General features: G+C 45.7%; 1 protein-coding gene across 2 annotated transcripts in view; it reads right to left on the bottom strand.

Annotated features, from left to right (window-relative positions):
* Positions 1–24,820, bottom strand: part of LOC139231280 (retinal dehydrogenase 2-like) — an 84,647-nt gene that overhangs the window by 2,805 nt on the left and 57,022 nt on the right. For both annotated transcript variants that reach the window (XM_070862504.1, XM_070862510.1), the window contains exon 10: positions 656–820. In XM_070862504.1, the coding sequence (XP_070718605.1) occupies positions 656–820 (165 nt within the window). The remainder of the gene's footprint in view (positions 1–655; positions 821–24,820) is intronic.

Genomic DNA, 24,820 nt, shown 5'->3' with positions numbered 1-24,820 from the left:
TATTCTATAATTTAAAAATGATCGTAGACTGCTTTATAAATATTGGCACCTGCAATGATACTGATGGCCTAAATGTTGATAATACTTGAAGAACAACCAGGATTAATTAGTCTGACATTAATCAGCCTGTGTTCACTATTATATTAAAAACATGTATCGTATTGAGGTCTAAAAATGCAATGGAGATAATGTAGCTTTTTGTTTAAAAAAAAGAATTCCAATGTTTCCCACTGTACTGACATTTTTTAAGTTTGCTGATATTGTTTTCCATCAGATCAAATGATCTGGGCTGCAGATGTCATGGCTGCTTTAAGTGGTATTCTGGGTCTGGTACCAGGAGGTGTACTTCTCTTTTATGAGATATGATCCTGCCAGCCTCTCCTCCCATAATATGAAGCACTCACTCCACCATTATGAAATGTTGTCTTTTATCAGCCTGGGTGAGAGCTGGGGAAGCTCCCCCATTGAGGGTAGACTGGAATCAAATACCAGTCAAGGTCAGCATTCTTACTCAGGCTGTAGTGTCAGACCCAATGAGCCATGTAAGAGAATAAACAAAATAATTATGAACTTCCCTTTTATGATGAATTGTTTAGGAGTACAAGCCTGAAATACATATCTGCATTACAATCTGGCATTTGCAAAGCTACATTACCTCTTCCTTGGTGATGCGCATTTCATCTGTAACCTCTGAGAAAACTGTAGGCTGAATGAAGAAGCCTTTATCTCCCCAGGGCAAACCTCCACATTCCAGCTTGGCTCCTTCCTTTTTCCCACTCTCAATTAAACTGAGAATTTTATCGTATTGCTTTTTGTCAATCTGCCAAAATGTTATCACAGAAGATAAATTATTACTTTTATCACACAAAGTAGTTTGATGATGATCACTTAAGTGTCTGAGCATCGGCTATCTCAAGTAAATTTTTGTACCAAAAACAGGTCGATTGTAAAAATGACTTCAAAGTTAAATAGTAACGAAAAGAATACGGTTTGCCTTGTTGAGCATAATTTCAATAAAATTTATGAAAATCGGGTCTCACATTGAATTCAACAACTTTGCTGAGGCTCTGTTCTCAGCCTGCACCTTGTCCATATATAATGGGTATGACATCGAAATAAACTTGGCCCGCTATCGACCCCTTCCCTCAGGCGATAACCTCATTGTGCCCCATTAGTGTCCCCTGGAGGCACTAATGGGGCTATCAAAAAGGGCAATTTCACCCCAATATGTTTTGCTGGTGTTGATTGAGGGACAAACATTGACCATGACACTGAAAGAACTCTCTTGCTCCTTTTTGAACAGTACCATGGGATCAGAACAGGCAGATGGGACCTTGATTTACATTTCCTCTGAAAGATGGTATATCTGATATTGCAGCACTCACTTAATACTGCAATGAAATGTCAGCCTAGATTATAATAGTAACTTTTCTTTATATAGTGCCTTTAGCGTAGTAAAACATCCCAAGGTGCTTCACAACAGTGTTACAGACAAACAGATAAATTTGACCAAGCCACAGAAGAAATTAAGGCAGATGATCAAAAGCTTGTTTAAAGAGGTAGGTTTTAATGAGCATCTTAAAGGAGGCAAGAGAGGTAGAGAGGCAGAGAGGTTTAGGGAGGGAGTTCCAGAGCTTAGGGCCCAGTCAGCTGAAGGCACGCCCACCGATGGTTGAGCAGTTATAATGAGGAATGTTCAAGAGGCCAGAATTTGAGGAGCGCAGACATCTTGTGGGATTGTGAGGCTGAAAAGGATTACAGAATTAGGGAGGGGCAAGGCCATGGAGTGATTTGTAAACCAGGATGAGAATTTTGAAATTGAGGCGTTGTTTAACTGGGAGCCAATGTAGGTCAGAAAGATTCGTGATCTTGACTTGGTGCGGGTTAGTACACGGGTTGGTGAGTTTTGGAAGACTTTAAGTTTACGTAGTGTGGAATGTGGAAGGCCAGCCAGCAGTGAGTCAGGTCTAGAGGTAACAAAGGCATGAATGAGGGTTTCAGCAGCAGAAGAGCTGAGGCAGGGGCAGAGGCAGGCAATGTTACGGAGGTGGAAAAAGGCGGTTTTAGTTATGCTGTAGATATGTGGCTGGAAACACATTTCAGGGTCAAATATGACACCTAGGTTGTGAACAGTCTGGTTCACCCTCAGATTGATGCTAGGGAGAGGGATGGAGTCAGTGCTTACGGAACGCAGTTTGTGGCGGAGCCAAAGACAATGGCTTTGGTCTTCCCAATATTTAATTGGAGAAAATTTCTGCTCATCCAGTACTGGATGTCGGACAATCAATCTGACAATTTAGATACCAAGCAGGGGTCAACAGAAGTGGTGAAGAGGTAGAGCTGGGTGTCGTCTGCGTACATGTGGAAACTGACTCCGTGTTTTTGGATGATATCACCAAGGGGCAGCATTTAGATGAGAAATAAAAAGAGACCAAGGACAGATCCTTGGGGGACACCAGAGATAACGATGTGGGAGTGGGAAGAGAAGCCATTGTTGGAGATTTTCTGGCTACGATTAGATAGATAAGAATGGAACCAGGCGAGTGCAGTCACACCTAGCTGGACATTGGTGGAGAGGTGTTGGAGGAGGATGGAGTGGTCAATTGTGTCAAAGGCTGCAGACAGGTCCAGAAGGACGAGGAGGGATAGTTTACTTTTGTCACACTCACAAAGGATGTCATTTGTGAATTTGATGAGAGCAGTTTCGGTACTGTGGCAGGGGCGGAAACCACACTAAAGGGATTCAAACATTGAATTCATGGAAAGATGATCATGGATTTCGCAATTACTTTGGACAGGAAAGGGAGGTTGGAGATGGGGTGATAGGCTAGCAAGCAAAATTGGGTCAAGGGTTGGTTTTTTGAAGAGAGGCGTGATGACAGCAGATTTGAAGGAGGGGGGAACAGTACCTGAGGACAGAGAATCGTTAACAATGTCGACTAACATGGAAGTTATGGGCTCAAGTCCTGCAGTAACCTAACTGAAAGGCAAGAGTGCTACCACTGGGACAAACTGACAAAGGGATATACTTCAAATAAATAAATTAGCACCATCACTGGCAGATGTGGTAAGAGGAGATATCTGCCCTGGCAGTAAAGTATGACCCAGGTGCTTTTTCAGTGATCGGTAGGATTTCCTCTACTTTTAACTGTGAGGATGTGACTCTCATGCAGCAATATAACCACTTGAATAGTAAGCCATTACCATCCATGGACACTCAGTGAGATATTAGGGGAAATCAGGCAATCAGTGAAAACAATGTTTTTTTTTGTTGGCCGACTGCCAGGTCGGGCCGACAATTATGCCCGCAGATTCGGCTGGGCCGTCTACAGGTAGCCTGGCACCCCTCTTGGGTGACAGACTACTGGCCCAGCCGAAACTCTCCCTGGTGGCCCAGTGGCTACAGAGTTCGCAGCGGCCGTCCCCTGTAACTGATGGGGAGGGACGTTGTGACGCGCCAGCACGATGACATCGTAGGCAACTCTGACCCGCCCCCACTTCCACCCCGCTAGTGGTGGCTATTCTTCCGCCCCTCTCCCGCTCCGACCGGAAACATCACCCAAAAAGCTGAATTTCTCTGTATTGTCCGCCCCATGCATTGGGGTGGACGGAACACTTCAAGAGCGGTAGGTGCGACTCGTTTCGGGCAAAGGGCAATTTCGGGCCCTAGACCTCTGTTGGTTTTGGTCATTTTCAGAATGAAAACATGGCAGTCCAATACCAACCTAGAAAACTAACAAGAGCTAAGCAGCAGCTGACAATTCAGTGAGTCACCATCAGTAGGGGAATATGAAAAGCAACTGTACAGCTGTCACTCTGCACCAGCTACCAGACACAAAGAGCCAGTCAGCCATCAACAGCTAGAAAGCCATTAGAAGCCCACTACAGCAGCCTATCAAACTACAGTGGGCTATCCCTCACCAGAAGCCACTCAGCCCACATCCATTCATCACCAGCAGCCAGCTAGCCAACTGACAGAAACCACCAACAGCCAGCTAGTGCTGGCTACCATGAACAGAAGTTAACGGGGGAAGCAAAAGTTCTGCTTTGTAAACTATGGAAGTAAGAGAGTTATCATCTGTGGGTGAGCAGCTTTCATTACTTCAGGATATCCCAAAATATATCACAGTCAATTAAATACTTTTGAAGTGTAGTCACTGGTGTATGTAGGAAAACTAGGGGTAAAAGACGCCGCAGCAGAATCAATAAATCCAGCAGGAGAGATGTTTATGCTGGGAGAGCCACCAGGGTAGAGTGGGAAAGGAAACAGACCAGGATGGGAAAAGCAACAGCAATGAGAGAGGCAGCAGCAGGATCTGTCGCTAGAAAACTAGCAGAAGCTGGAAGAAAACAAGACTTCCGTATTAACAAAGTTGACATCACCTTGTGCATCTCTCTGCTCCAGATTTTCAATCCCCTCCCACTCCTTCCAGCTCTTTAGCTGCAGATTCTCCTGCTGCTACTCCCACTACTGATTCTACTACTTTTGTTGAGTGGGTGATTGAGGCCAGGCTGTACCAATGTTTATAGTAGGCAAAAAGTGAGCATGAGCTGGCTTATAAAATATTATTTTGTTGTAAAACCCAACTGGTTCACTAATATCCTCCAGGGAAGGAAATCTACCATTTCTACCTGCTCTGGACTGGATGTAACACTAGTTTACACAATGCAGTTGGCTCCGCGTTTTGGAGCTTGAGTGGAGGCTGCAGTCACTGCGGTGCATCCGCGAGACTGAGCGCTACGTGGATGGCACGTTTCTAGAAGTGGTCACCCCGCAGCTGAAGACTGTGCAGGCAGAGATGGAGTGGGTGACTGCCAGACAGGAGAGGAGGACTAGGCAGGTAGTACAGGAGTACCCGGAGTCCATCTCGCTCTCCAACCGGTATTCTCTTCTGAGTACCGGTGGGGGCGACGGTGCCTCTGGGGAGTGCAGCCAGAGCCAAAACCACGGCACCATGGGTGGCTCAGCTGCATGGGGGGAGGGAGGAAGAAGAATGGAAGAGCTATAGTGGTAGGGGATCCAATAGTCAGGGGAGCAGACAGGCGTTTCTGTGGCCTCAGACATGACTCCAGGATGGTATGGTGCCTCCCTGGTGCCTGGGTTAAGGATGTCACAGAGCGGATGCAGGGCATTCTGAGGGAGGGTGAACAGCTAGAGGTCGTGATCCATATCGGGACCAATGACATAGGTAGAAAGAGGTCCTTCAGGCAGTTTAGGGAGCTAGGAGCGAGATTAAAAAGCAGGACTTCAAAAGTAGTAATCTCCAGATTACTCCTGGTGCCACGAGCTAATGAGTACAGAAATAACAGGATAGAGCAGATAAATTTGTGGCTGGAAAGATGGTGCAGGAGGGAGGGCTTTAGATTCATGAGGCATTGGGACCGCTTCTGGGGGAGGTGGGACCTGTGCAAGCCGGACGAGTTGCACCTCAACAGAGCCGGGACCAATATCCTCGAGGCGGGGGTGGCGGGGGGAGAGTTGCTGGTGCTGTTGGGGAGGGTTTAAACTAGCTTGGCAGGGGGATGGGAACCTGAGAATAGATTCAGTAGGGAGGGGAGTAAAGCTGGAATTAGAAAGCAAAAATGTAGAAAATGAGTTTGAAAGACAGTGGAAACAAGCAGGAAAAAAGGTTACAAAACAAATTTAAAAGCTCTTTGTCTAAATATACGTAGCATTCGTAACAAAACAGATCTGTTGATGGCACAAATAGATATAAATGGGTATGATTTGATAGCCATTACAGAGACGTGATTGTAAGATGACTACGACTGGGAACTAAATATTTGACAATTCGGAAGGACAGACAGAAAGGAAAAGGAAGTGGGGTAGCACTTTTAATAAAGGACGGGATCAGTGCGTTAGTGCTCAGACGATGAAGATGTTGAATCAGTTTGGGTGGAGATAAGGAATAATAAATGGAAAAAGTCACTGGTGGGCATAGTCTATAGGCCCCCTAACAGTAGCTACACTGTTAAATGGAGCAAAAATCAAGAAATAATGGATGCTTGTAATAAAGGAACGGCAATAGTCATGGACGATTTAACCTTCATATTGATTGGACAAAGCAAATTGGCCAGGGTAGCCTTGAAGAGGAGTTCATAGAGTATATCCAGGATAGTTTCCTTGAACAGTACATTGTGGAACCAACCAGGGAGCAGGCTATCTTAGATCTGGTACTGTGTAATGAGACAGGATTAATAAATGATCTTGTAGTAAAAGATCCTCTAGGAATGAGTGACCATAACATGGTTGAATTTCAAATTCAGTTGGCGGGTGAGAAAGTTGGTTCTCAAACCAGGGTCCTAAGCTTAAATAAACGAGACTACAAAGGTATGAGGGCAGAGTTGGCTAAAGTGGATTGGGAAAATAGACTAAAGAATGCGACGGTTGATGAGCAGTGACTGACATTTAAGGAGATATTTCATAACTCATAACAAAAATATATCCCAATGAAAAGGAAAAACTGCAAGAGAAGGGATAACCATCTGTGGCTAACTAAGGAAATAAGGGAGGGTATCAAATTGGAAATAAAGGCAAACAATGTGGTCAAGACTAGTGGGAGGCCAGAGGATTGGGAAATTTTTAAAAGCCAGCAGAGAATGACTAAAAACATGATTAAGAGAGGGAAGATAGATTATGAAAGTAAACTAGCACAAAATATAAAAACAGATAATAAGAGTTTCTACAGATGCATAAAAAGGAAAAGAATGGCTAAAGTAAATGTTGGTTCCCTGGAGGATGAGACTGGGGAATTAATCATGGAGAACAGGGAAATGGCAGAAACGTTGAACAAATATTCTGTATCGGTCTTCACCGTAGAAGACACTAAAAACATCCCAATAGTGGATAATCAAGAGGCTATAGGTAGGGAGCAACTTAATACAATCAATATGTAATGAACACGGTGGATAAAGGATAACCAGTGGATGTCATGTATTTGGACTTCCAGAAGTCATTTGACAAGGTACCACATAAAAGGTTACTGCATAAGATAAAAGTTTATGGGGTTGGGGGTAATATATTAGCATGGATAGAGGATTGGCTAACTAACAGAAAACAGAAAGTCAAGATAAATGGTTCATTCTCGGGTTGGCAATTAGTAACTAGTGGGGTGCCGCAGGGATCAGTGCTGGGACCCCAACTATTTACAATGTATATTAATGACTTGGAAGAAGGATACCGAGTGTAATGTAGCCAAGTTTGCTGACGATACAAAGATGGGCGGAAAAGCAATGTATGAGGAGGACACAAAAAAATCTGCAAAAGGACATAGACAGGCTAAGTGAGTGGGCAAAAATTTGGCAGATGGAGTACAATGTTGGAAAGTGTGAGGTTATGCACTTTGGCAGAAAAAAAAATCAAAGAGCAAGTTAGTATTTAAATGGAGAAAAATTGCAAAGTACTGCAGTACAGCAGAACCTGGGGGTCCTGGTGCATGAAACACAAAAGGTTAGCATGCAGGTACAGCAAGTGATCAGGAAGGCCAATGGAATCTTGGTCTTTATTGCAAAGGGGATGGAATATAACAGCAGAGAAGTCTTGCTACAGTTCTACAAGGCACAGTTTTGGTTTCCATATTTAAGAAAGGATATACTTGTTTTGGAGGCAGTTCAGAGAAGGTTAACTAGATTGATTCCAGAGATGAGGTAGTTGACTTATGAGGAAAGGTTGAGTAGGTTGGGCCTCTACTCATTGGAATTCAAAAGAATGATAGGTGATCTTATTGAAATGTATAAGATTATGAGGGGCCTTGACAAGGTGGATGCAGAGAGGATGTTTCCACTGATAAGGGAGACGAGAACTAGGGGCATAATCTTAGAATAAGGGGCCGCCCATTTAAAACTGAGATGAGGAGGAATTTCTTCTCTCAGAGGGTTGTAAATCTGTGGAATTTGCTGCCTCAGAGAGCTGTGGAAGCTGGGTTGTTGAATAAATTTAAGACAGAGATAGACAGTTTCTAACTGATAAGGGAATAAGGGGATATGGGGAGCGGGCAGGGAAGTGGACCTGAGTCCATGATCGGATCAGCCATGATCGTATTAAATGGAGGAGCAGGCTCGAGATGCCGGATGGCCTATTCCTGCTCCTATTTCTCATGTTCTTAATATCACTAATAAAGTAGTATTAGGTAAAATAATGGGACTAAAGGCAGACAAGTCCCCTGGACCTGATGCCTTATATACTTGGGTCTTAAGAGGAGTGGTTGCAGAAATAGTGGATATATTGTTTGTAATCTAACAAAATTCCCTGGATTCTGAGGCGGTCCCAGCAGATTGGAAAATCGCAAATGTAATGCCCCTATTTAAAAAAGGTGGCAGACAAAAAGCAGGAAACTATAGACCAGTTAGCCTAACATCTGTCATTGGGAATATGCTGGAGTCCATTATTAAGGAAGCAGTAGTGGGACATTTGGAAAAGCATGATTCAATTAAGCAGAGTCAGCATGGTTTTATGAAAGGGAAATCATGTTTGACAAATTTGCTGGAGTTCTTTGAGGATGTAACGAGCAGGGTGGATAAGGGGGAAGCAGTGGATGTGGTGTATTTGGATTTCCAGAAGGCATTCGATAAGGTGCCACATTAGAGGTTACTGTATATGATAAAAGCTCACGGGGTTCGGGGTAATTTATTTGCACGGATAGAGGATTGGCTAACTAACAGAAAACAGAGAATTGGGATAAATGAGTCATCTTTCGGTTAACAAACAGTGACTAAGTGGCGTGCCGCAGGGATTGGTGCTGGGTCCTCAACTATTTACAATCTGTATTAATGACTTGAATAAAGGGACCGAGTGTAATGTAGCCAAGTTTGCTGATGATACAAAGATGGGTGGGAAAGCAAATTGTGAGGAGAACACAAAAAATTTGCAAAGAGACATATGCAGGCTAAGTGAGTGGGCAAAAATTTGGCAGATGGAATATTGGGCTAGGTTTTCCACTTTTGTTTGCATGCTTAACGCCCACGTAACATCCATTTTACCACTGAAATGACATATAACGCCCATATATCACCCAGTTAGCCACAAAATTGAAACTGACGGGCATGTTTCGTAAACTTATCGGTGAGCGTTATTTTCCCCATGCGCGTAAAGCCGGCAAATAATAATACCGCCCCCTAACTTTTTTTGGGCGGAATCATCAGAATGGGTGAAATCAATGCCCATAATATCGCCCAGCATTACTTTCCGCACGCAATTAACGGCGAGATTCAATAATATCGACCGCCTACTTTTTTTGGTCGTAAAGATATTTGCCGAAACTAGCGGCGATGAGATTGCCCAGCTTCACTTTCACCACCTCGTCGCACACATATCGCCCACAATATCACTCGCCCAAAAAACCACCCAGAAAAAGTGGAGCTAACTGGAACTAATCACAGCATTATGGACGCCATGTTCTACATCACGTCGCATCCTTTAAAAGGCTGGTGTGTTTCAAACTCGGGGCAGTTCGGATGTACTCTGGAGGTCGGTGGAGTTGATGTGAACACCTGTACAAACATCTTGACCATACTGTGACTGATTGGAATTTAATAGGTGTCTTTGTTGGGACATTCATTGTCTGTGACCAATCGGTGGAAAACAGAGAGCTATTGCAATGGGGTCTGTTCTTTCTCACCCTCTCTTGATGACCATGCTGCAGACTCGAGATGGCCGAAGGTACGCTCCACAGCATTATGTGCCCAATGTAAGACGTGCCAGACTGATGAGGAGGACCAGACGTTACACCCTCGCAAGTACAGGGAGAAGCAGTCTTACCTCGACTTGCCCGACACCACCTGCCTTCGGATACTGCGCTTCCATAAAGAGGTTATCACTGAGGTATGCCAGCACATAAGGGGAGATCTGCAGCCTGCCTGCACCATCAGTACTGCACTGTCCGTCGAGGTCCAAGTCACCGCGGCACTGTCATTCTATGCATCAGGTTCTTTTCAGGCCTCAGCAGGTGACATCTGCGGTATTTCTTAGCATACCACACATTGCTGCATTAGACAGGTCACTGAAGCCCTGTATGCACACAGGAGGGACTTGATCAGCTTCCCTATGACCAGAGAGGCACAGAGTGAGAGGGCTCTAGGATTCTCCAGAATTGCAAACTTCCCCAAGGGGCAGGGAGCAATAGACATTATGCACATCGCGATGTGGGCACCTTTTCAGGATGCAGAGGTTTTCAGAAACCGCAAGGGATTTCACTTCCTGAATGTCCAACTCATTGTCGACCACCAGCAAATTATAATGGCAGTGAATGTTAAATTTCCGGGCAGCATCCATGATGCTCACATCCTGTGTGAAAGCACTGTATCTGACTTGTTTAACAATCAGCCACAAGGTCAATGCTTGATGCTTGGTGACAAAGGATATGGCCTCGCCACCTGGCTGATGACCCCCCCTGCGTGACAGCCACATCGAAGCCGAGAGGCGATACGAGCGCCACAGGGCCACTCGCAATATCGTGGAGAAAACCACTGGAGTGCTTAAGTAGTGCTTTAGTTGCCTGGAACACTCAGGAGGCGAGCTCCAATACCACCCTGAGCAGGTAGCTCAATTTGTGGTGGTGTGCTCCATGCTGCACAACTTGGCTATCAGGAGGGGACAAGAATTGCCTGATGAGTCTGACAGTCCACCTCACTAGAGAGAGGAAGAGGAGGATGAGGGGCCGGACACTGACATCGGCCCACACAATCAGGCTGACGTTGAAGCCATGCCCCCGCCCCCCTGTAGACTGCATGAAAGGGCCTGTGGTGGCATGATAGCTGCAAGAGCCTTACGTCAGGAGTTCATCAACGAGCATTTTGCCTGAACGAATGTTGGTGTTATTTACAAGCCTGACACACTGCTGGTTGTGCAGGTCTTACATCAATGGTGGGCATCACCTTGTTAAAGTTAAAGTTTAAGTTGATTGAAGTTAAATGTAATTATACCCTTTGACGTTGAGGAATCACCAACGTGTAATGGTGCAGCTATCTGAGCCAATGCTCAACAAGGTTTTGTTAAGTAAAAAACATTAAACCGAACAGTTGTCTGAAATCATCAGCATTTCTGCAAAAACCAACCCTTACCCCCTGCTTCTCCTCCCCACCTCTGCCCCTTTCCCTTCCCCTCATGACTCCAAGCCGCCTGGCCGAGGAGCTCCTCAGGCGATGCTTCATTTGGGGGGGGGGGAGATGACGGCTGAAGCGCTGCTTGGACAGATACGGGAGAGGACAATCCCGAGGTGGGAACGTGCTCCAAGCCAGAAGCAAGATGTTGCTCCTGGCTCTCGTGTGTGGTTGGCAATGGGGGTGCGGCACCGGGTGCCTACTGGGAGCCCTTTGCCACCAATGTTCCTGACTAACAGCTCCAGGGCCTCCACCATCCCTTCCATGCTATATATTATTTGTTGGACAAAAACTCGGTGCCAACTATGTTCTTGGTGCTTAGTAGGCTTTTTGCTGCTGGTGAATCTCCCTCATGCCTCCACAACAGCCAAACAAGCACACACCACAGCCACACATGCCTTTAGGTCCTCTCAGCTGCCTCTCTCTCTCTGTCTCCTCTTCTGTGCATGTCATGATGACCCTTGACCTCCTGAATCACGGGAATCGAGCATTGCCATGCCGTTGCTAACACTTTACGGCAGAAGGTTAGCGATATTTAACGATACTGCCCATTGCATATCACTCGCAGCAACGCCCAATTCCAAAAATGGAGACTAGGTGCTTTGAGAATGGGTGAGAAGCCAGCGATCTGAAAACCCATTTTTACCACCCACGCTGGAAATAACGCCCATTTTTGGGCGATATGCACAAAAATGTAAAATCTAGCCCATAATGTCGGAAAATGTGTGGTTACCCACTTTGGCAGAAATAATGGAAAAGAAAATTATAATTTAAATGGAGAAAAATTGAAAAGTGCTGCAGTACAGAGAGACCTGGGGGTCCTTGTAAATGAAACACAAAAAGTTAGTATGCAGGAACAGCAGATAATCAGGAAGGCAAATGGAATATTGGCCTTTATTGCAAGGGGGATAGAGTATAAATGCAGAGAAGTCCTGCTACAACTATACAGGGCATTGTTGAGGCCACACCTGGAGTACTGAGTACAGTTTTGGTCTCTGTATTTAAGGAAGGATATACTTGCATTGCAGGCTGTTCAGAGAAGGTTCACTAGGTTGATTCCGGAGATGCGAGGGTTGACTTATGAGGAAAGGTTGAGTAGGTTGGTCCTATACACATTGGAGTTCAGAAGAATGAGAGTGATCTTATTGAAACTTATAAGATAATGAGGGGGCTCGACAAGGTGGATACAGAGCGGATATTTCCACTCATAGTGAAAACTAAAACTAGGGGACATAGTCTTAGAATAAGGGGCTGCCCATTTAAAACTGAGATGAGGAGAAATTTCTTCTCTCAGAGGATTGTAAATCTATGGAATTCTCTGCCCCAGAGAGCTTTGGAGGCTGGGTCATTGAATATATTTAAGGCGGAGATAGACAGATTTTTGAGTGATAAGGGAGTAAAGGGTTATGGGGAACGGACAGTGAAGTGGAGCTGAGTCCATGATCAGATCAGCCATGATCTTATTAAATGGCAGAGCAGGCTCGAGGGGTCAAATGGCCTACACCTGCTCCTATTTCTTATGTTCTTATGTTAATGTTCTCTGAAGTGACTACTCAAATATACAAGCAATCACTGGTCAAGAAAAATGCCCATCACCTTCTCAGAACAAATTAAAAAAATCTTTGGCGCTGACTTACCTCATGGTGAGTAACACTGCTGTTGCACCCTTAAGAAAAGAAGCAGGAATTTCCTCAAAGTTCCTCCTTCTCTGCCGCTCTAACTGGGATTTCTGGCAAAGTTATGGCAGCGCAGTTGGATTAGCTCCGAGGAAATTCACCACCAGTATTACCTCTGCCCTTAGGCATCTACAGAGACACACATGGAAGCATATACATTGGTGCAAAACTGCTGCAATCTCACTCTGAATGAGATAGGAGAAGAATACACAACTTCAGTCATACAGTCCCATCTCTCCTAGGGGGCACTGAAGGCAGAATGAACAGACTCCTCGGTGTGGGTGCTATCAAGTCAGCCAGAATTATTACCTCTGCCACCTGGAAGTGGCACTGGCACTGTGTGCAAACACTCACCCCTGGATTTCAGAGCAATGCTGCTAGAATTACCACATCATTAGCAGGGATTGCAAGAGTACATTGCACACCTCTCCTTTATCTTCCTTTCCCATCCTGGGAACCAGCATACATCTGTTTAAAGCAGAAGTCGCACAACTAACTGTTCACTCTGCGCTCTGGTTAAGGGCCCCTAAAACTCCTTATCCTGCATTATGGCTTCACAGCTCCCTAACATAAAACAACTGTATTGGACAACCTCAAAGCCCTCCTCCAATTTAACATCCTCACACCCCCAAATCTGTTACTTCACCTCATCTATGTCACTTACCACACACACCTTAATTTACAGCCTTTTACTTATCACTTTAAAGGAGAAATTAGTACCCAATAACCAAGAAAGGCAGGCCAATGGAGGCTTTCCCCCCTTTGAATCCCTTACCCTCTTTGAGAACATAGTCAGGCATCTTGTGGGGAGGGACTTAGCTCTTGCCGTGGGAGATGGTGAGGTTGTGGCATCTTGCCAGCATCAGGTTATTGACTGAGCATCTGTACTGTCACACTGGCTTCCATCTGAAGCAATCTACACTGCCACAAGCTTTCATCCCCTTTTCTGTCTCCCAAATTGCAAAGGAGTGCCACTCATTCATGTTTGCCTTCTACCCTCCCTTCCTGCAAATCCACCACAGCACAGGAGAAGGAAGATGATGGTGTTGAAAAGGATGATGAGGACCAAGTTCCCCCAAAAAGTTGCAGCTGCATAATACTGCCATCCCCTCACCTTACCACATGGGTCTAAATAAGCAATTCTGAGGACAGTGATGGCTCAGTGCACTCTGGCGCATAGTGCAGCCTGATGAAAGCTTGTGATCTGAGTTCCCTTTGAGCCTTCTAATCAAAGCTGTAGCATTGTGGGATGATGCCAAGCTGAGGTAAGATACCTATTTAAGTGCAGTGCAGTAAGTTTCTAATGCTACAGCAAAATCTGTTATGTCTGTTCGCAATGAACCCCTCACTCTAAACCTTCCACCATGATCAGAGCACTGCAATTTAAAGGCTTGCTTATACAAGGAATTGTTTGCTCATATCAAGGAGCTAGGAGTTGAAATGGCTCCTGCCATAACATTAATTGACTGCATAAAAATAGTTATCAAAAATGCAATATTATGTGAAGAACCTGTTAACGGAGTATTCATCCATGTTCAAAGCTTCTCATCACATTCCTCATTTTTGGAAATAGTCTTTATAAATGGCAATGGACAAATTTAGAAAAATGCCTGTTGCTTGTTATGGTCAATTAATATGAACTTATGCAAAATTGTGCATATTTGGACTTTCTACGTAAAACTTTGCAAATGCAGGTTGATAAAGCCACAAAAAAGGCAGAATAGAAATTTGGCTTTATAAATAGGGATATAGCGTATAAGAGCAAAGAGGTATTGATAAACATGTACAAGGCATTGGTAAGGCCACAGTTAAGAGCACTGTGTGCGGTTTCAATGATAGAAAGAGCATATAGCATGGATCAACCAGGATGATGCCAGGGATGAGAAAATGTAGTTATGAATAGAGGCTGAAGATATTGTGACTATTTCCACTGGAGCACAGAAGGCGAAAGAGAAGACTCAATAGAGGCTTTTAAGATTCTAATGGTTTTGATAGGCTTAATAGAAAAAAAGACTATTCCTCTGGTTAGGAAATCAGTAATGAGGTCATATCTTCAGAACTGTCATGAAAACGTGAGGATAGAAGATAGGAGAAATTTTGTTACACAGGGAGTTGTTAGTGCCTGAACTGTTTTGCAAAAGAAAATAGTTCAGATAGAAACCATTTCATCTTTCAGGATCACTGACATGATGGACTGAATGGCCTTTTTGTGTGCTATAAACTTCTATAATTAAAAAGATCTACCACTAGACCAGTGGAAGGAGCCAGAAGAGTTGCCAGTCTTTGCACAATAGTCACAACAGTTCATCCTGCAGACGAACTTTTTGACCCATAGCTTAGATACAGTGGCTGTTGGTAGTTTTACCACTATGGAGAAGGAGGAAAAGACAGCTTGAACTGCAGAAGGGACAACAGATGCACAATTCACTCCATGCATTGCCCAAGGTATCAGATCTACTGTAATGGAATCACCTGCATAGGCCTGACAGAGGAGTGACTGAGGAACTTCTGGTTGCATAGGAGAGTTGCCACTAATTTGTGACATTTGCTCTAAGATGACCAGTAGTTAGAGTTTAACATTTCTACTCTGCCACCAGTGTCAATGAAGGCCACCATCCACCTCAATTTTTTGCCAGACACTAACAGGAGACATCTCAAGAGTCAATTATTTTTCTATGCATTGCTCCCCTATGGCAGTAACTGAAACCTAATTTTCCATGCACACAGCTACATGCATCTCAACAACAAACCACTGGCAACAACCTTAGATTAGATGTCAGCCTTGGCTCAGGGGTAACACACCTGCTTCTGAGTCAGAAGGCCGTGGGCTCAAAACTTGAGCACATTATCTAGGCTGACACTTCAGTGCAGTACGAAGCGACTGCTGCAGTCGGTGGTGCTGTCTTTTGAATGAGATGTTAAACCGAGGCTCCATCTGCCCTCTCAGATAGACATAAAAGATCCAACGGGACTATTCAAAGAAGAGCAGAGGAGTTCTCCTAGTGTTCTGCTAATATATATCCCTCAACAAACACAGACAAAAATCAGATTATCTGGCCATTTATCTCATTGCTGTTTATAGGACCTTGCTGTGGATAAATTGGCTGCTGTGTATCCCGACAACCATGACTACACGTCAAAAATTCTTCATTGGCTGTGAAGGACTTTGGGAGGTCCTGATGTTATGAACGGTAATATATAAATGCAAGTTATTTCACATGCACTGTGCGTCAATGTCTGGCTGTGATCGGTTAGTCCATGTTTTCCCTTTGTACATAGGGCCTCACATGACCTGCCCTCTCAGTGACAGTGGCTGAACTTTCCCACTCATATGACTGTTGTCGAGAAGGTAGGTGTGTTGTCAGCTGCTGTGCAAAAATATGATCCCCTAAATCCTTCTATTCACCAGGTAAGATAACAGGGTTCTCGTCTGAATTAATGTCTGCATTGCGGTGGCTTTGATGTGATAAAAAGAGGAAAATGCATTCTTAAAGACAACCATTTCAAATCCACCACAAAAAAACTGCAAAAGCAAAATACTGCGGATGCTGGAATCTGAATAAAAACAGAAAAAGCTGGAAATCTCAGCAGGTCAGGCAGCATTTGTGGAGTGAAAGCAGAGTTAACGTTTCAGGTCAATGACACTTCGTCAGAACTGGAGAGTATTCGGAAAGAATCGATTCTTAACAAGCACTGAAAGGGGGAGGGGAAGAAAGAACAGAAGGAAAGATCTGTGATAGAGTGGAAGACAGGAGAGATTAGAGAGACAAAAGGGATGATGGCCCAAATTCAAATGGTACGCCAATGCCAGGAGTTAGAAAAACATTAGTCAAGAAAGGATGTGAATGGTGGGATAATGACCAACTGCCATTAAAGACAAGGAGGAAAAAAAGAAAGAAACAGGCTCTGAGGTGGGGGGTTCGGCGGGGGGGGGGGGGGGGGGGGGGTGTGGAGGGGAAAGGGAGCCAATGATTGGCAGCGGTTATGCTCGGAAATTGTTGAACTCGATGTTGAGTCCAGAAGGCTGTAAAGTGCCTAAACGAAAGATGAGGTGCTGTTCCTTGAGCTTGCATTAAGCTTCGTTAGAACAGTATTGGAGATCGAGGACGGAGAGGTCAGAGTGGGAATGGAGTGGAGAATTAAAGTGACAGGCGACCGGAAGCTCAGGGTCAGACTTGCGGACTGAACAGAGGTATTCTGCAAAGTGATCACCCAATCTACGTTTAATCTCCCCAATGTAAAGGAGACCACATCATGAGCAGCGAATACAGTATGCTAAGTTGAAAGAAGTACAAGTAAATCACTGTTTCACCTGGAAGGAGTATTTGGGGCCCTGGATAGTGGGAAGGGAGGAGGTAAAAGGGCAGGTGTTGTATCTCATGCACTTGCACGAAAAGATGCTGTGGGAAGGGGAGGAGTTGCTGGGATTGACTGCGAAATGGACCAGGTTGTCGCGAAGGGAACGATCTCTTCAGAATGCTGAGAGGGGAGGGAAGGGGAAGAGGGGAGGGGAGGGGCAGTGGAGCTCGGACATGTGTCATGCTCCTCCTGTGCTATGTGGGAACTCAGGGACGCTTCCAGTGTCCCTGATGACTAAATGTGCGGGACGTGTAACCTGCTGCAGCTCCTGACAGACTACATTGTGGCACTGGAGCTGTGGGTGGATTCACTCTGGAGCATCCGCGATGCTGAGGATGCTGTGAATAGTACGTTTAGTGAGTTGGTCATACTGCAGGTAAAGGTTACACAGATAGATAGGGGATGGGTGACCAACAGGAAGAGCAGTGGAAGGAAGGTAATGCAGAAGTCCGCTGCGGTCACCCCCCTCCAAAACAGATACACCGTTGTGGGTACTGCTGGGGGGGATGACTCACCAGGGGAGGACAGCAGCAGCCAAATCCATGGCACCATAGGTGGCTCTGCTGCACAGGAGTGCAAGAAAAAGAGTGGGAGAGCTGTAGTGGTAGGGGATTCTATTGTAAGGGAAAAAGATAGACTTTCCTGCGGCCGCAATCGAGACTCCAGGATGGTATGTTGCCTCCCTGGTGCAAGGGTAAAGGATGTATCGGAGCAGTTGCAGGACATTTTGTAGGGGGAGGGTGAACATCCAGTTGTCGTGGTGCATATAGGTACCAACGAAATAGGTAAAAAATGGGATGAGGTCCTAAAAGGTGAATTTAGGGAGCTAGGAGTTAAATTAAAAAGTAGGACCTCAAAGGTAGTAATCTCAGGATTGCTACCAGTGCCACGTGCTAGTCAGAGTAGGAATCGCAGGATAGCTCAGCTGAATACTTGGCTTGAGAAATGGTGCAGAAGGGAGGGATTCAAATTCCTGGGACACTGGAATCGATTCTGGGGGAGGTGGAACCAGGACAAACTGGACGGTCTGCACCTATGCAGGACCAGAACCAATGTCCTAGGGGGAGTGTTTGCTAGTGCTGTTGGGGAGGGGTTAAACTAATATGGCAGGGGGATGGGAACCCATGCAGGGAGATAGAGGGAAGTAGAATGGGGGCAGAAGCAAAAGATAGAAAGAAGAAAAGTAAAAGTGGAGGGCAGAGAAACCCAAGGCAAAAATCAAAAAGGGCCACATTACAGCAAAATTCTAAAGGAGCAAAGTGTGTTAAAAAGCCAAGCCTGAAGGCTATGTGCCTCAATGCGAGGAATATTCGTAATAACGTGGACGAATTTACTGCACAGGCAGCAATTAATAAATATGATATAATTGGCATCACGGAGATATGGCTCCAGGGTGACCAAGGCTGGGAATTTAATATCCAGGGGTAGTCAACATTCAGGAAGGATAGACAGAAAGGAAAAGGAGGTGTGGTAGCGTTGCTGGTTAAAGAGAAAATTAACGCAATAGTAAGGAAGGACATTAGCTTGAGTGATGTGGAATCTGTATGGGTGGAGCTGCGGAATACCAAAGGGCAGAAAACGCTAGTGGGAGTTATGTACAGACCACCAAGCAGTAGTAGTGAGGGTGGGGACCGCATCAAACAAGAAATTAGGGATGCGTGCAATAAAGGTACAGCAGTTATCATGGGCAACTTTAATCTACATACAGATTGGGCTAACCAAACTGGTAGCAATACTGTGGAGGAGGATTTCCTAGAGTGTATTAGGGATCGTTTTCTGGACCAATATGTCGAAGAACCTACGAGAGGGCTGGCCATCCTAGACTGGGTGATGTGTAATGAGAAAGGAATAATTAGCAATCTTGTTGTGCGAGGTCCCTTGGGAAAGAGTGACCATAATATGGTAGAATTCTTTATTAAGATGGAGAGTGACACAGTTAATTTAGAGACTAGGGTCCAAAGACTTAAGGAAAGGAAACTTCGATGGTATGAGACGTGAATTAGCTAGAATAGACTAGCAAGTGATACTTAAAGGGTTGATGGTGGATAGGCAATGGCAAACATTTAAAGATCACATGGATGAACTTCAACAATTGTACATCCCTGTCTGGAATAAAAATAAAATGGGGAAGGTGGCTCAACCATGGCTAACAAGGGAAATTAAAGATAGTGTTAAATCCAAGGAAGAGGCATATAAAATGGTCAGAAAAAGCAGCAAAGCCGAGGACTGGGAGAAATTTAGAATTCAGCAAAGGAGCACAAAGGGTTTAATTAGGAGGAGGAAAATAGAATATGAGAGGAAGCTTGCCAGGAACATAAAAACTGACTGCAAAAGCTTCTATAGATATGTGAAGAGAAAAAGATAAGTGAAGACAATCGTAGGTCCCTTGCAGTCAGATTCAGGTGAATTTGTAATGGGGAACAAAGAAATGGCAGACCAGTTGAACAAATACTTTGGTTCTGTCTTCACGAAGGAAGACACAAATAACCTTCCGGAAATAGTAGAGGTCCGAGGGTCTAGTGAGAAGGAGGAACTGAAGGAAATCCTTATTAGGTGGGAAATTGTGTTAGGGAAATTGATGGGATTGAAGGCCGATAAATCCCCGGGGCCTGATAGTCTGCAGCCCAGTGTACTTAAGGCAGTGGCCCTAGAAATAGTGGATGCATTGGTGATCATTTTCCAACAGTCTATCGACTCTGGATCAGTTCCTATGGACTGGAGGTTAGCCTGACATCAGTAGTGGGGAAAATGTTGGAATCAATTATTAAAGATGAAATAGCAGCGTATTTGGAAAGCAGTGACTGGATCAGTCCAAGTCAGAATGGATTTATGAAAGGGAAATCATGCTCGACAAATCTTCTGGAATTTTTTGAGGATGTAACTAGTAGAGTGGACAAGGGAGAACCAGTGGATATGGTGTATTTGGATTTTCAAAAGGCTTTTGACAAGGTCCCACACAAGAGATTGGTGTGCAAAATTAAAGCACATGGTATTGGGGGTAATGTACTGACGTGGATAGAGAACTGGTTGGCAGACAGGAAGCAGAGAGTCGGGATAAACGGGTCCTTTTCAGAATGGCAGGCAGTGACTAGTGGAGTGCTGCAGGGCTCAGTGCTGGGAACCCAGCTATTTACAATATGCATTAATGATTTAGATAAAGGAATTGAGTGTAACATCTCCAAGTTTGCGCTTAGCTGGGTGGCGGTGTGAGCTGTGAGGAGGATGCTAAGAGGCTGCAGGGTGACTTGGACAGGTTCGGTGAGTGGGCAAATGCATGGCAGATGCAGTATAATGTGGATAAATGTGAGGTTATCCACTTTGGGGGCAAAAACACGATTGCAGAATATTTTCTGAATGGCGGCAGATTAGGAAAAGGGGAGGTGCAACAAGACCTGGGTGTCATGGTACATCAGTCATTGAAAGTTGGCATGCAGGTACAGCTAGGGGATTTGAGTATAGGAGCAGAGAGGTCTTACTGCAGTTGTATAGGGCCTTGGTGAGGCCTCACCTGAAATATTGTGTTCAGTTTTGGTCTCCTAATCTGAGGAAGGATGTTCTTGCGATTGAGGGAGTGCAGCGAAGGTTCACCAAAATGATTCCCGGGATGGCAGGACTGACATATGAGGAGAGACTGGATCAACTGGGCCTATATTCACTGGAGTTTAGAAGGATGAATGGGGATCTCGTAGAAACATTTACAATTCTGACGGGACTGGACAGGTCAGATGCAGGAAGAATGTTCCCAATGTTGGGGGAGTCCAGAACCAGAGGACACAGTCTAAGGATAAGGGGTAAGCCATTTAGGACTGAGATGAGGAGAAACCTCTTCACTCAGAGAGTTGTTAACCTGTGGAATTCCCTACCGCAGAGAGTCGTTGACGCCAGTTCATTGGATATATTCAAGTGGGAGTTGGATATGGCCCTTACGGCTAAAGGAATCAAGGGGTATGGTGAGAAAGCAGGAAAGGGGTACTGAGGTGAATGATCAGCCATGATCTTATTGAACAGTGGTGCAGGTTCGAAGGGCCGAATGGCCTACTCCTGCACCTATTTTCTATGTTTCTTTGTTTCTATGTGATTGGTGGTTGGATCATGCTGGAGGTGGTGGAAATGGCGGAGGATGATCCATTGAACATGGAGGCTGGTGGGGTGAAAGGTGAGGTCAAGGAGAACCCTCTCATGGTTCTGAGAGGGAGGGAAAGGGGTAAGAGCAATAGAACTGACATGGTCGAGGGCCATGTTAACCACGGCGGAGGGGAATCCTCTGTTGAGGAAAAAGGAAGACATGTCAGAGTCGCTAGTGTGAAAGGTGGCGTCATTGGAGCAGATGCAGCGGAGACGGAGAAACTGGGAAAATGGAATGGAGTCCTTTAAGAATGCGAGGTGGGAGGAAGTGCAGTCCAGTTGGCTGTGGGAGTCACTGGGCTTATAGTGGATACTGGTCAAAAGCATATCCCCAGAGATGGAGACGGAGAAGTCGAGGAAGGGACTGGAAGAGTCAGAGATGGACCATATGAAGGTGAGGGAAGGGTGGAAATTGGATGCAAAGTGAATGAAATTTTCAAGTTCAGAGCGAGAACAGGAAACAGCACCGATACAGTCATCAATGTACCGGAAAAAGAGGTGAGGGAGGGGACCTGAGTAGGACTGGAACAAAGAATGTTCCACATATCCCACAAAAAGGCAGGTATAGGTAGGACCCATGTAGGTTCCCATTGCAACACCTTTAATTTGGAGGAAGTGAGTGGAGTTAAAGGAGACGTTCAATGTGAGAACAAGTTCAGCCAGGCGGAGGAGTGTGGTGGTGGATGGGGACTGGTTGGGCCTCTGCTCGAGGAGGAATCAGAGCGCCCTCAGGTCATCCTGGTGGGGGATGGAAGTGTAGAGGGATTGGACGTCCATGGTGAAAAGGAGACAGTTGGGGCTGGGAAACTTGAAACTGTTAAAATGACGGAGGGCGTCGGAGGAGTCGCGGCAGTCGGTGGGAAGAGAGTGGACAAGGGGAGTAAAAATAGAGTTGATAAAGGAAGAAATAAGTTCTGTGGGGCAAGAACAAGCTGAAACGATGGATCTATCGGGGCAGTCCTGTTTGTGAATCTTAGGAAGGAGATAGAAGCGGGCTGTGCGGGGTTGGGGATCTATGAAGTTGGTGGCTGTGGAGGGAAGATCTCCAGAGGCGATGAGGTCAGTGACGGTCTGGGAAATTATGGCTTGGTATTCGGTAGTGGGGTCATGGTCCAGGGGGAGGTAGGAGGAGGTGTTAGAGAGTCGGCGATCAGCCTCTGCAAGGTCGAGGTCAGTTCGCCAAACAACAACAGCGCCACCCTTGTCAGCAGGTTTGATGACAAGGTTGGGGTTGGATCTGAGCGAGCAGAGTGCTGCAAGTTCAGAGGGAGGTAGGTTGGAGTGTGTGAGGGGAGCAGAGAAATTGAGACGGCCGATATTTGCAATGAAGAGGTCTAGAGATGGTAAGAGGCCAGAAACTGCACCTGAATTCTCCTCCCAGAAAAACCCACAATTCCTTTTAAAACCTGCTGGAAGTCTGTTCTACCATATTTAAATGGGTCATGGGGATACCGCTAACGTGTCCACCCCATTCCCTTCCATTTCTACACTAAACCCCTGTTCAAATAGTTACTTCCATTGTAACAGAGCTGCTGCAAGGTATCCTTGAGGCTGATACCCCATTGAGGATGAGGATGTACTAGTTGAGCAGAAATTTCCTCCAACTAAAAAATGAGAAGACCCAAGCCATTGGCCAAAATTTTCATTCTGCAGTGCGGCGGGACTGGAGGTGGGTCGGGAGTAAAATTTGAAAAATTTGGGAGCTTGTCGGTACCCCACCATCATCCCCCCTCCTCGCACCTTTAACTTGGGCACATTTGCCAGCGTGGCACGGGCCCGGACAGCAGAGGTAGGTGACCTAATTCAACTCATTAATACCTTGTGGTCAGACCCTTAACAGTGTTTTTAACCAAACCTTTTGAATTTCACGGTGTGACCACTTTAGAGCATGGAAAGCACAATAAATACTGCCACATGACACTTACTTGCCTAAAGGAAAGGCTCTTGATGAATGGATTTTGAGCAGAGATTTAGGTGTCGACAGTTTGCAAATCTTTTCTGCAAATTTGGAAGCCACTCTCACCTCATTGCTACTAATTATCACACCATTGACAGATTGCTTCTCTGATCTCTACTTGACCTGCCATCTATTACATCAGCACGGGTGATACTGTCTCACCTTGGTCCTCAGAATTGGACCATGAATAGCCCCAACACCAACAGCAGCAACAGCACCAACAACCTTCTCCTCAATGACGTGATGCTCCACAGGACAGAGGGCATCAACAGAGAGCTGCACCACGTCGGTTGCAATACCTCCAACCCAGGATATACAGGCAGAGGATGAGCTTGCTCAACATGACTGAACAGCAGTGCCAAAGGAGGCTCAGGCCATTGCACCAGGTCATCGCAGACATTTGCAATGTGCTCGAGCAAGACCTGCAGCCCAGAGGAGTGGATGGACATGCCTTACCAGTGGCTGTCAATGTCACCACTGCCCTCAACTTCTTTGCCTCAGGCTCCTTCCAAGGATCTGCAGCAGACATCTGCGGCATTTCGCAGTTGGTCGCCCACAGATGCATCACACAGGTCATCAATGCTATGTTTGACAAGTCAGCCAATTATATGAACTTTGCCACTGATAAAGCCAGTGTTACTGAGCGGGTGCTCGGCTTTACCACTCTGGCTGGATTCCCACAGGTGCAGAGGACGTCATTGACTGCACGCATGTGGCCATCAGGGCACCCCATCATAACCCAGGAGTGTTTGCCAACCACAAAGGCATCCACTCCCTCAATTGGTCTGCAATGACAGGAAGATCATCATGCATGTGTGCGCCAAATTCCCTGGCAACTGTCATGACTCTTTCATTCTACGCCAGTCCATCCTCCCTCAGCTCTTCGCACCTCAAAACACACTTACTGGTTGGCTGCTTGCAGACAAGGCTATCCACCAAAGACGTGGCTCATGACACCCTTGAGGAGACCAAGTACCGTGGCCCAGGAGAGATACAATGAAAGACATATGTCCACCAGATGAGTCATAGAGCATTATAGGCATGCTGATAATGCTCTAGAGATACCTTGACAGATCTGGAGGAGCTCTTTAGTACACGCCAGCCAGGGTCTCCAGAATCATCGTTGCAAAACATTGCAACATCATCATCATAGGCAGTCCCTCGGAATCGAGGAGGACTTGCTTCCACTCCTGAAGTGAGTTATTTGGTGGCTGAACAGTCCAATACGAGAGCCACAGATTCTGTCACAGGTGGGACAGATAGTCGTTGAGGGAAGGAGTGGGTGGGACTGGTTTGCCGCACGCTCTTTCTGCTGCCTGCACTTGATTTCTGCATGCTCTCGGCATTGAGACGCGAGGTGCTCAGCGCCCTCTCGGATGCACTTCCTCCACTTAGGACCGTCTTGGGCCAGGGACTCTCAGGTGTCAGTGGGGATGTCGCACTTTGTCAGGAAGGCTTTGAGGGTGTTCTTGTAGCGTTTCGGCTGCCTACCTTTGGCTCGTTTGCCATGAAGGAGCTCCGAGTAGAGCATTTGCTTTGGGAGTCTCGTGTCTGGCATGCGAACGATGTGGCCTGCCCAGCGAAGCAACGAGGATTAGCACTGCAA

Source organism: Pristiophorus japonicus, chromosome 1 (genome assembly GCF_044704955.1).
Source record: "Pristiophorus japonicus isolate sPriJap1 chromosome 1, sPriJap1.hap1, whole genome shotgun sequence".
NCBI classification, from domain to species: domain Eukaryota; kingdom Metazoa; phylum Chordata; class Chondrichthyes; family Pristiophoridae; genus Pristiophorus; species Pristiophorus japonicus.
Note: the sequence above shows the minus strand (reverse complement) of the source record. Positions and strands in the feature narration are given on the sequence as shown.